Here is a 12,110-nt window from a genome sequence, read left to right on the forward strand (position 1 = left end):
GAAGATTTAGTAGCCAATGAGATATCCAAGTTCTGGCTGGAGACATTTTCATGTCTTCCACTCTGAGTTTAGGGCATATTAAGATATATTCATATTAAGATATAAACAAGCCGATTCCATTCAGCACGTTTTTCAATCATCCAATGTCTCTTGGTAGCTGTGTTTTGTATATTAGCATTTAAAGAGTTTAAAGTTAATAGAGCTTTATGTAATCTACCTCTGGGAGTCTTTGTTACCCTGTTTGTTAAGTATCTCTGGGAAAGTATTGTTAGATCTCTGTACAACTGCTTATCTACAGGATTGTGTAATACCTGTAGTATGCTTTATACTAAATATGCAAGAAATTGTTCATTTTACTAGAGACATATGATGGAGCATTGTCAGTTTTAATATGTACAGGTGTTCTCATAATTGCTATAACTTTCAAAAATGTGCAATTATAGAATCAGCGTTTTGAACTTAAAGCACTTATCCATTGAACCCCTGAGTATGTGACTCTGGTATGGGACATACATTTTAAATTTCCAAACTCTGCAAATGAAACACAACCATTTGCCAAATGTCATTTCTTTGTTTGTATATTTGTGGTTACTTCCTACAGGTCATAGAGTTTGATGGTATAAAGAACAAGAAAGACAATATCATTTTCTTGTTTTGTTGCCAGGTGACAGAAAAACCACTTTTTAAACCCTTGTTGTTAATATGGTATTTCTTATGGAATTCTGAAACTTCTAGTACATTTCTTAATAGCTGATCAACTTCATCATTACCATGTGTTAGAGGGCCAAGTAGGTACACACGTATGGGATATGATATGTGTGATATGCAATGGATGATTTCCATTTCTGATCAGTTGTTGTAGTTCAATAAAACAGTGAAGTCAATTTTGAATCATCCTGAATAAGTTCAGCAGTTTCTATAGGCAGAACAACTCTTTCTGCATACTTAGAGTCAGTAACTATAATCAGAGATTCAGGGAAATCTAATAATACCATGAGAATGGTATACAGCTCTGATGTTTGAACCGAGGTGTATGTGGCTTTGTTGTGGGAAATATTAAAAAATGGCACCATCCCTCACTATACCCAGCTACTCTTGGGACCCAGCTACTCCACTGCCTCCATGGCTAGCCACATGCAGTGACCAATTGGGGTTCTCTTGCTGCAGATTCTCTCTCTCATCTCTAAAAATCTCCACCCTCCTTCCTTTTCCACTGCCCAATTACAGGCTTCTTATTGTATTAATATTTAAATTAACGAGGGGGGGAATCTGCTACAATTTTCTGAGTTATAACCAGCCATTCCCATCGTATTTGCATCAGTATAAAATGTAAGCATTTCAGGAATCAATGTTCTTTTTATTATATGGTGGAGAATCGAATTAGTCCTTTGTATAAACTGAAGTTCCGTGCTTTTAGGATGTTTATTGGTAATTTCTCCCATAGGGTTGCTATAAGCTCTTTGCCAATTGGTTACCCACAGTGAAACAATCTCAGCATTAGTATGAGTCACAGTGATTTTCTGTTGGTTTGATTCCTGACAATTGACAAGTCTTCCATTTATAATTAAATCAGAATCCTTTTCTATTATATAAGTCTCTAGTTTTTTGTTTGTTTGTGTGTATGCTAAGAAGGTCCAGTCTAAAATACTATCTTCCTTTTACATAATGAGCTCAGTAGGAGAATGAGTTGAGAGCAAAATACCAAAATACCATCTCTCCTGAAGCTTCTGGGTTTGGTGACACTGTTAACAACCAGCAGCATGGAGCCCACCTGAGTGCAGAACAAACCTAGGGTTTCCCTGCACTGTGGGCCCTCTAGTGATAGATGTGATCTCTGACTGAAGCCCTTACTGCAGATTTAGGTCCTCTCTGTGGTGTGGCTTTTCAAATGTGTGTGGAAGTGTGAGGCCTGACTGAAGCCCTTCCCACACTGCTGACATGTGTAGGGTTTCTCTGCTGTGTGGACCCTCTGGTGAGAACTAAGCCCCGAGTTCCATCTGAATTCCTTCCCACACTCCTCACACTTGAATGGCTTCTCCCCAGTGTGAATTCTCTGATGGACTTGGAGACCGGACCTCTGGCTGAAGACTTTCCCACACGTGTTACATTTGTAGGGCTTCTCCCCTGTGTGCACCCTCTCGTGATCCTGGAGGATTGAGGCCTGACGGAACCTTTTCTGGCACACATTGCATTTGAATGGTCTCTCGCCTGTGTGGACACTCTGATGGGCCTGCAGACTTGAGGCATGACTGAAGCCTTTCCCACACTCCACACACATATATGGTTTCTCTCCTGTGTGGACTCTGTGGTGATTGTGAAGGCTCCAGGTGAAATGCTTCCCACACACATCACACCTGTATGGTTTTTCCCTGGTGTGAACTCTCTGATGGGCTTGAAAATTCGAGCTCTGACTGAAGCCCTTTCCACACACACTGCAGACAAATGGCTTCTCTCCTGTATGGACCCTCTGGTGTCTTTGGAAGCTTGAGGCTGAACTGAAATCTTTCCCACACTCTTCACATTTATATGGCTTCTCTCCTGTGTGGACCCGCTGATGGCTGTGGAGGTTGAAGCTCAAGCTGAAGCGCTTTCCACACTCGTCACACTTGTATGGTTTCTCCTCAGTGTGGACTCTCTGGTGGGTGTGAAGGTTCCAGCTACAGCTGAAGCGTTTGCCACAGTCTCCACACTTATATGGCTTCTCTCCTGTGTGAATTCTCTCGTGTATCTGGAGGTGGTCCCACTTTGTGAAGACCTTTCCACACACCTCACACTTGTAAAGTTTCTCTCCAGTGTGCACTCGGCGGTGGATGTTGAGATCCGAGCTGCGGCTGAAGCCCTTCCCACAGCTGTCGCACCTGTAGGGCTTCTCTCTTGTGTGCACTCTCTGGTGAGTCTGAAGAGTTGAGCTGTGACTGAAGCCTTTGCCACACTCAGGACACCTGTAGCGCTTTCTTCCTGGATGAACACTTGGTTGAACGGGGACACTGGGCCTGGTGTCCTTGTGAGTACTATGTACAGAGGACTTCTTTCCTAAGAGGGTCTGCTGATGAAGTTCCAGACTAGGGCTGTCACTGAAGACTTCTTGGCCCTTGCTGCACTGGTAGGCCTTCTGTTTTGTGTAATCACAATCCTGGGTGAGGGATGACATGGGATTGATGACTTGATCACAGTCACCGCTGCTGGGGACTTTGTCTCTTTTATGCAGTATATTGCTATCTTGATGGGAAATGCAACTCAGAATGTCAGCACTGAGAGCCGACAGCTGTGCCTTATTTTTCACCCAAGTCTGAGGGCAGTGTTTCCATTGGTCGAGTCTTCCACTAAGATGTGATTTACTCAAAGAACTCTGAGCTCCCCGAGACAGAAATTCTTGACTTTCAGTAATACCAGAATGGCTGCTGGTGAGCCTCTCAAGACAGCCATCATCCTCAGAGGCCCAGGGAGGCTGTTCTGCTCCCCTGTGGCATGGCTCCAGGAAGTGGGAACCCTTCCCTTGAGTGTTTATTCCATCTTCTGGAGTTCTGGCTAGCTTGTTGACATCATGGCTCGTCATTTGCCAGCATGGAAGCCGCCCCAGTGAAAGGCACCTTACTCCCGTTGCATGAAGAGACTCTATCTTGTTTGGACTCTGGCCTCCTGAAAAAAAATATAGAGCAGAAGGTGATATCAGTGAGGATGGGGACATTGAAGGGCTAAGTTCTCATTTATCTCTGGAAACATTAACTAGAGAGCAACGTCAGAGAGAAACAATGAGCTACAATGAGAGCGTGTATGTGCATCCAAGAACAATCCTCATCTGAGCATGCTGGAGAATCTGGTGTGAGCCCAGGAGTGGAGGCTCAAGGTCATCTTCAGCCTCTGCTGAACACCTGCCTTGCAGGGCCCGTATGTAGCTGTGGAGACAGAAAGGGAAGAAAGCACTAAATCCACGCTAAGAGGTGTGGTGGTGCTCAGACACGCCCTGCTGCCAATGTCCAGCTCAAGGACGTTATTGTCTTTGAGAGCATACATGTGTAGGAGGGGATTGGGATAAACTCAGCACACAAGTTCGCTTGGAAACTATGAGAAGAGAGCTGAATCATTATGATGGCAAGACTCCAAACACTCAAAACAAGGTTGCTGATGAGGAAAAGGCTTGGGTGGGTGGGGTGCAGAATGCAAGGGCAGAGGTGAGTGGGTGTTATGGGAAATAATAAAAAAGGCTCCCACCAACTCTAGTACTGGTACTGGTGGGCCACAACACTATATCCCAGTGGGGTCCCGCTCGGCATGTTCTCACTGATGAGCTACCCTCTCCCAGCTAGTGAGTTCATCTCGCTTTTACACAACGCCCCCCACACCCCACGATCAGCCATCTCAACACCTGGTTACCCAGTAGAAACATGACTCTTAATTATCCAATCAGATCTATATAACAACAAGATCACAATTTACAAGATGCCAATACAATAATTTCTGACTCAATTAATAAAGATAAAGCTTTAGCCCAATTATTCTATCCTTGTGTGTCAAACACCTGCTCTCCGACCTAAGATCACCAGGCTCACAAAGGAGCAGGGGAAAGGGCTCGAAAAAGAAGGGAGATCTCAGCTGCCAACTGAAGGCATCAGCTGTCCTGAAGGAATAACAAAATCACAACAGTATCTGACGGGGCCCCCAAGGAAACTAGAAAATGACCTGAGAAAAAACAATTATCAGGATGGAAAATGATGAAGGTGAGCTGGACATGTGGTGTGCAACAGAGAGAGGGGGAGAGAGAGAGAGAGAGAGAGAGAGAGAGAGAGAGAGAGAGAGAGAGAGAGAGAGAGAGAGAGAGAGAGAGAAGAGAGAGATTGGGGTTGCAGCACCCACATACTGGCTTACAACCATCTGTTATGCTAGATCCAGGATATCTAGTGCCCTCTTCTTGCCTCTGTGAACACCACAAATGAATGTGATGCACAGACATACAAACAGACAATACACTCAAATAAACATATAAAAATAACCCAAAAGAAATAAACCTAAAATGAAAGCAGTAGAGTGTAATTAAGACACAGGATGTGAACTTCTGACATCACCAAGGACACAGGGCCCCGTCCTCACCCACTGCCAGGAGGTTCCTGAAGTTCTCCAGCATCACATCGTGGTACAGCTTCCTCTGAGCAGCGTCCAGCAGCCTCAGCTCCTCTTCACTGAAGACCACAGCCACGTCCATGAATGTCACTGCCTCCTGTGACAGCAAGCACATACCACCTCACTTTCACACCCCATGTTACTAGGACCTGAGCAACTGTTTATACAGTGTCTGTTGTCCCAGTTACAGCTTCTATTGCTGAGACAAAACACTATAACCAAAAGGCAAGTTGGGAAGAAAGAGTTTATTTATTAGGCTTACACTTCCATATTCCTTTTCATTATTGAAGGAAGTCAGAATGGGAACTCAAGCAGGGCTGGACCACAGAGGCAGGAGCTGATGCAGAGGCCATGCATGTGTGCTGTTTACTGGAATGTTCATCATGGCTTACCCAGCATGCTTTCTTATAGAACCTCAGGATAATCTCAGGACTTGGGAGGCAGAGGTGGGTGGGTCTCTGTGGCTTCTAGGCCAGCCAGGTCTACAGAGTGTTCCAGGACAGTCAGGGCTATACAGAGAAACCATATCTAAACAAACAAACAAACAAACAAACAAACAAACAAACAAAACCCAAAAGAAGATACCTCCATTAGGACCAGCTTTAAGGCATTTTCTTAATTTTGATTGATGAGGGAGGGCCCAGCCCCATTGTGGATGGTGCCATCCTCGAGTTGGTGGTCATGGGTTCTATAAGGAAGCAGGCTGAGGAAGCCATGGGGAGCAAGGCAGTAAGTAGCACACGTGCATGGCTTCTGCATCAGCTCCTGCCTCTAGGTTCCTTCTCTGGGCTCCTGTCCTGACTTCCTTCAATGATGAACAACAATACGGAAGTGTGAGCCTAATAACAATCTCCTCCCTCCCCAACTTGCTTTCTGGTCATAGCTTTTTGTTGCATCAATAGAAACCCTAAAGCCGGGCGTGGTGGCGCACGCCTTTAATCCCAGCACTCGGGAGGCAGAGGCAGGCGGATTTCTGAGTTCGAGGTCAGCCTGGTCTACAGAGTGAGCTCCAGGGCAGCCAGAGCTATAAAGAGAAACCCTGTCTCGAAAAAAAAACCAAAAAAAAAAAAAAATAGAAACCCTAACTATGACAGGCAGTGGTAGCACATGGCTTTAATCTCAGCACTCTCAAGGCAGAGGCATGATAATCCCTGAGTTCGAGGCCAGCCTAGTCGACAGAGTGAATGCCAACTCTGATAGGGCTACACTGAGAAAGTCTGCCTCAAAGGTGGAGGAAAAGAAAGAAATAAAAAACCCTGACTAAGACACGGGCCTTCAGGAACCTTCTAGAACAGACAAGCAGCTCATTCTGCGTTCTCAGGAACACACTCCTGTCAACAGTAGTCTCATTTAGGGTCAGGGGTGAGAGCACAGGCTCTGCAAGCCTTATGGACCTTGGTTCACACTTCAAGGCTCTGGCCTGAGGAGCTGAGGCTAACTTCTCCGTGCCTCAGTTTTCCCATCTGTGTAACAGTACCTCCATCACAATATCCCTGAAGGGATGAATTTAAAATGAACCGTCCATATTGACACAATAAATATAGAACACATTTTAATTCAGTAAATGAAAGTTTCAGACAAGCTGCTATTTTTAATCAATTGCTAAAGTACCCAAGATTTCTAAAGTGTCCAGTTTAGGCCAGAATACAGAGAATCAGGGATACTTACTGCCTACAAATTAACAGAGAATATAGCCACTGTTGTTCAAAAACAAGCATTTACTCAATGGAACTGATGGCCCTGGGAGCTGGAGAGCTGGGTACCACCACGTGAAGCACTCCCTTTTGCATTAGTGTTCATGTTTCAGGTTCCTGAATCATGCCCCCGGGTGCTCAGTGGTGTATAATACATGCACTGCCTTTCTAGGCTGCTGGGGAGTCTCTATCTGAGGACACGGCTCATTCGATTCCAGCTTGTCTGTACACGCGTCTGTGAGTCTGTCCTTCCTTCATTCATTCCTTCATCATCTGAGTTGGATCAACCACAGAAGCCGTGCAGTTGGTGGCAGCCAGACGCTCCCTGGTTGCTCAGGAAATGAATGCTCAGGACGTCCAATGCAGGAAGTGAGGGTGAGCAGTTTTCTGTGTGCATGTGTGTACACATGTGTGCATGCATGTGAATGTACTTATGTTCCTGAGCATGCACACGCATGAACAGGCTACAATCCAACTTCTGGTGTCCTTCCTCAGGTGCTGTCTAGGGTAGTTTGTTTTTTAGGACAGGGTCCTCCAGTGTCCTGGAACTTGCCAATTAGGCTAGGATGGCTGCTACTGAGCATCAGGGCAGAGCAGCCTCAGAGTCCCCAAACCAGGAGATGCTACTTCAACAAGATTGAAGAAGAGAGACTCTTGAAAGCCGTCCTCTGAAGTCTACATCATGTCTTGACATGCTCACAAAGCACAAACCCAATACTAATGAAAAATTATTAAATGAAAAAAAATCATAAACACGAGTATGAAGAACTCATACTTAATTGTAAAATAAAATTAGGCCAGAAGAGGGCGTTGGACATCCTCTAATTACATATAATTGGAGTTACAGGCAGTTGTAAGCTATTGGGTGTGAGTGCTGGGATCCAAACTGAGCCAGTGCTCTTAACTACTGAGCCATCTCTCCAGCCCACTTTTTCAAATTCTTTTTATTCATCCTTTTACATTTTCCCATGTGCAGTGAATTTTGAGAACATGTCCTCACTGTCCTCTCTTATCCCTCCTCCTTCCAGACCTTTCTTCTCAGCAACTTCCCCTCTTCCTTCATGCAGTTCAGAGAGGCTCAGCCGCAGAGCACTTGCACAGCATGCAGGGATCCTGTTTCCAATCCCTAGCACTGTGAGGAATGGTGGAAGCAACCCGACTTACCTGTAACTTGGTCATTGTTCTCTTCTCTTTGAGACAAGGCAGGGCTCTGAGAAGCAAGCTGGGGGAAGAGGGGCTTCGTGAGAACACTGCTAGGACAGTTGATCCACATGGCTTCCTCAGCTTCTCCATCAGCCCCAAGGGCTGTGTGTGCTGACCAGGCTTTTCTGCCTACTTCCTTCTAAGCCTCCGGGTTACCAGACTCACTCACCACATTCTCTATTTCTGGCAGCTTTGGGGGTGCTGGGCACTCTTACCTTCACAAGGCTGCCTGTGGTGATGGTTTTCCCAGAAAAAACAAATGTTTAAGCAGCCCCAGAAGTCTGATGCAAGCTGTGTCATGAGTGACCACCATCCTCAGAAGGGTCTGTCAATTGTGATAGCTATCTTACATATTATTGTTTCCATACATGGGAGTGAAATTATCCCTCTCTGTATCCTGCTCTAAAAGGCTACATAATTAGCAAACATTATTGACCTGCAAGAGCCTCCAGAGTCTCTTTTTCCACATGCACGAAGATAATGACCAATAGAAACCTAAGCCCTGCAAGATGGCTTAGTGGGTAGAAGTGACTTCAGCTGAGCCTGACGGGGTGAGTTCGAGTCCCTGAACACCACATGGTGCAAGGAGAGACCTGACTCTCACAAGTTGTCTTCTGACCTCCATACATAAGCTGTGACACGACCCTCCCCTCTTAAATAAATAAATGCAAAACCAAACCAAATCAAAACAAAACCACGTAAAAGTCAGAGTTGCCACTTAAGGGTTTATGACACTGGCCATCTGTCACTACAGCTTCTCTGCCAGGCTCCAGTGGGAAGCTAGACTCTCCTGGGGTTCCACCAGCAGCTGAGATGGGTCTAGGAACAGGGCAGGCCTCAGGCAGAACCCAGTTAAAAAGGACGGGTCGCTGCCACAGCTGTCCCGCTTCTCCCCGGAATGCAAACTCGTCCCTGAGAGGACACACGGGGCACGGCGCACAGAAGGCCTGCGGGATGCTCCAAGCTCTCACCTCACTGGAAGCACTGCCAGGCAGCCTAGCCTTCCCGAGCTGAAGCAAACTCGGCTGCTAATGGCTCCAGAACTACAATTCCCAGAATGCCTCGGCGGGAGTTCATAGTTCTGGAGCTTTTTCTGGGACTACATTTCCCAGAATGAGAAGGTTCCAAGCTATTTTAACTAGAGGTCGGTGGAAATTGCTTTTTGGGAAATGTTTATGTACCACCCTCGCATAGAAAGGAAGTTGTGGGTCCAGACAAAATCAACAGTCTTTAGTCATATTTGGCCTTGTTTCGTTGAGAAATTTAAAAGTGACATTTATAGTGTCTACCAGCTAAGTCCCATGGTTTAGACATCTCAAAGGGTAGGTCTCTGTCCTGACTGTAGGAAGGTGCAGTAACAGGACCAGAGGGCATAACTATCCTGGCTCCAGTTTTCAACCCTTTAGCCAGGGGGCTTATGGGGAACAGGGTCTCAGGTTTTGCCAGCTTCTGGATAGAAAATGTTGTTCCTGGGTCAGATTAGCATAGGTAAACTCTGGATGCCCTAGAGAGTCTGGTTAGCATTCTGTCTAAGCTCCACCATACAGTTACCTGGCAACACCTAGGTGTGCTCCTCCCCGCAGTTATCTGGCAACAGCCCAGTAGGCCGATCCACTATAAAAGTGGCTGCTTGCCCTCTCCTCTTTCTTTTGTCCTCTTGTTCTCTTGCGCTTCCCTTCTTGTTCCTGCTCTGTCCCCTCGTCCCTTCTCCCCCCTCTCTCCACGTGCTCATGGGCAGCCTCTATTCTTTTCCTCTACTTCTCTCTCTCCCTTTCTCTGCCCTACTACCCTCTAAACTCCCCTCCCCAAGCCCTGAATAAACTCTATTCTATACTATACCATCGTGTGGCTGGTTCCACAGTGGGAAGGGATGTCTTGGCATGGGCCTGCTGAGGCACCGGCTTCCCCCATACCTCACCACACCCCCATAGAATGTATCCACCCCTCCATTTATCATTTTATAAACACATCAAGGTCTATTTCCCAGTCTGCATACGGAGGGAAGAGGGTCCTAGGGTTTGAGTATAATGGGTGGTGGGTCTTACAGTTTGGGTTTCAGGTAAGTTCTATTTTAATGTAGGGGTCCCTATCTGTCTTCCATCCTATTCCCTAATTTTCACATTCTCAGTGGTGGCAATAGAAAGTCCCTGGAATGTTGCAAGTGGAACTTAATTCAGCAGGGCAGGTGCTACATCCACTCCAGTAGTGACACTCGTGACAGGCCCTCAAAACCTGGGTGCTGTCCCGAGGTGAAAAGTTCACGGAAACAGTCTCTTGGAACCGTGGCATCCTGAATAACGAATGCTCCAATGTCCGTGCTTTAGTTGGTAAACGGATCTGTGTGCTTTCCCTTAATATTGCTTTATTATAAGTGCTTCTAAGGATTCATTTTTGATATTTAGCTAAGTTAGATTCCTCATCAGTCCTAGGCAGTCCTTGAGCCAACCTTGGGCTTTGAATTCAGTAAGAATGTTGCCTATTCAGTGACATTCAGAATTGCCTCTAGTATTATAAGAGAGATAGTGAAAGAAGTCAGGCTTTACTATCTATAACATAGAGTTAGAAATCTCAGGGCAAGCTACTCCCATATGCAGGAATTTACCATTATCTAGGAAGAAGGAAGGTTGTGGTCTAAGGAGGAACCAGAGTAGATACTTAGAACTATAGACAGCTGAGTTACACCCACACACAGGAATTTACAATGGCCTAAGGGGGAGGTGGACTATACAATAGACTAGAATAGGAACTATGGCAAGGGCTTGAAGCCCTTGCCCCTGACTTTTAAGATTAAGTGGACTTTAGGTGGAGCTGCTTTTGATTCCCAGTTGTTAACATTGAGTTTTATCTGAATTGGTTCCTGCCAGTCCTTTGTAGGCATTCCTCTGTTTTGTGTCAGATACTTCGATGTACCTTGCCTGCTGTGATATCTGACTCCTTTGTTTTCTGTATTATAAGACTAGTGCTTGCTTTGAGACATTACATTCAGATTCACACTCCCTTGTGTCGTGTCTGTTTGTCACCCCTCCTTCTTGCCGACTCTTTGCCCACCTGTAACCGGAACCCGAGTTTTGCCCGTGGATCGAGGACCCAAGCGAGGTTCATCTGTGGCAGCTGGCATCTTGAACCAAGACATCGGACAGGTAAGCCTTATCTCTCCTTTTTCCCTTTTCTTTTTCTTCTTTACTTCTCAGGCAAGGATAGGATCTTGTCAGGGCACTGCAGGCCCACTGATAAGAATCATCAGTTTGAGGAGGACGAGTAAGTGTTACCATGGGGCAGTCAGAATCGAAAAGGAAATAGTTGTTTCTGTCGGTCTTTAAGCACGTGTTGTCTGGCAGAGGCCCAAAGGTCTCAGATAAATCCTTACAAGAATTTTATGATTTCGTGCAAAAAAAAAAAAAAAAAAAAATCATCCCTTGGTTTCCAGAGGAGGGAAGCTTGACATTGGAGGATTGGAAGCGAGTAGGTAAAGATATGAGGAAGTTTCATGAGGAGAATTCATCTAGGGAAGCCCCCAGTAATGCCTTTACTCTGTGGCAACAAATGAGGGATCTATTGACTGAGAAAACAGACTTAGAATTTCTTGCAGAGGAAGCTCCTTCAGAGCCCTCTGATGATCAGAAAGTGAGACCGTCTGCTTGTAAAAGGAAATCGCGCTATACAGGCAAAAAAGAGGAAAGCTTAGAAAATAGTCAATCAGAGACAGGTGATGGCGAAAGTGATGAGGAGTGGGAAGAAAGAGATCGTTTTCATAGCTGCCGAGGCAGCAGTGGGGAGGAGTCTTTAATCACGGCACCAGTCACTTGTAAACCTGTGCCAAAACCAGGTTGAGTTTTGCCGCCAGTTGGTTTTGACTCTGCAGTGGCAGAGGCAAATAGACAAGGAGACTTACTCTCACTTGCCCAGTTATTTACGTAGAAGGTAATGAGTGCCAATGGGAACCTTTGTAGTTAAAAACTCTTAAGGAACTACAGTCAGCAGTAAAGACACTGGGCCCCACTGCACCTCACACCTTACAGGTTTTGGATGTAGTAGCAAGCCAGTGGCTTACTCCTTATGATTGGCATCAAACGGCAAAGGCTACTCTCCCTCCTG

The 12,110-nt window shown here is 45.7% G+C and overlaps 1 protein-coding gene across 1 annotated transcript; it reads right to left on the reverse strand.

The window, feature by feature from the left end:
* Positions 1-458: 458 nt before the first annotated feature.
* LOC115031548 (uncharacterized) lies at positions 459-8,645 on the reverse strand. Its single transcript, XM_029479997.2, has 3 exons — positions 7,977-8,645; positions 5,089-5,215; positions 459-3,639 (listed from the first exon to the last, which is right to left on the reverse strand). The coding sequence occupies exons 1-3, from the start codon at positions 8,103-8,105 to the stop codon at positions 1,859-1,861; spliced, it is 2,037 nt and encodes a 678-aa protein (XP_029335857.1). The 5' UTR covers positions 8,106-8,645; the 3' UTR covers positions 459-1,858.
* Between the last annotated feature and the right edge of the window lie 3,465 nt (positions 8,646-12,110).

Source organism: Mus caroli, unplaced genomic scaffold (genome assembly GCF_978045245.1).
Source record: "Mus caroli unplaced genomic scaffold, Mus_caroli_1 scaffold_8, whole genome shotgun sequence".
NCBI classification, from domain to species: Eukaryota; Metazoa; Chordata; class Mammalia; order Rodentia; family Muridae; genus Mus; species Mus caroli.

Excerpts from the sequence above, each read along its gene's own strand:
- LOC115031548 (XM_029479997.2), bottom strand. The coding sequence starts at position 8,105 with ATGGAGAAGCTGAGGAAGCCATGTGGATCAACTGTCCTAGCAGTGTTC. Across the intron at positions 5,216-7,976 it reads GAACAATGACCAAGTTACAG|GAGGCAGTGACATTCATGGA; the intron begins GTAAGTCGGGTT and ends TTGCTGTCACAG. Across the intron at positions 3,640-5,088 it reads CAGGAACCTCCTGGCAGTGG|GAGGCCAGAGTCCAAACAAG; the intron begins GTGAGGACGGGG and ends ATTTTTTTTCAG.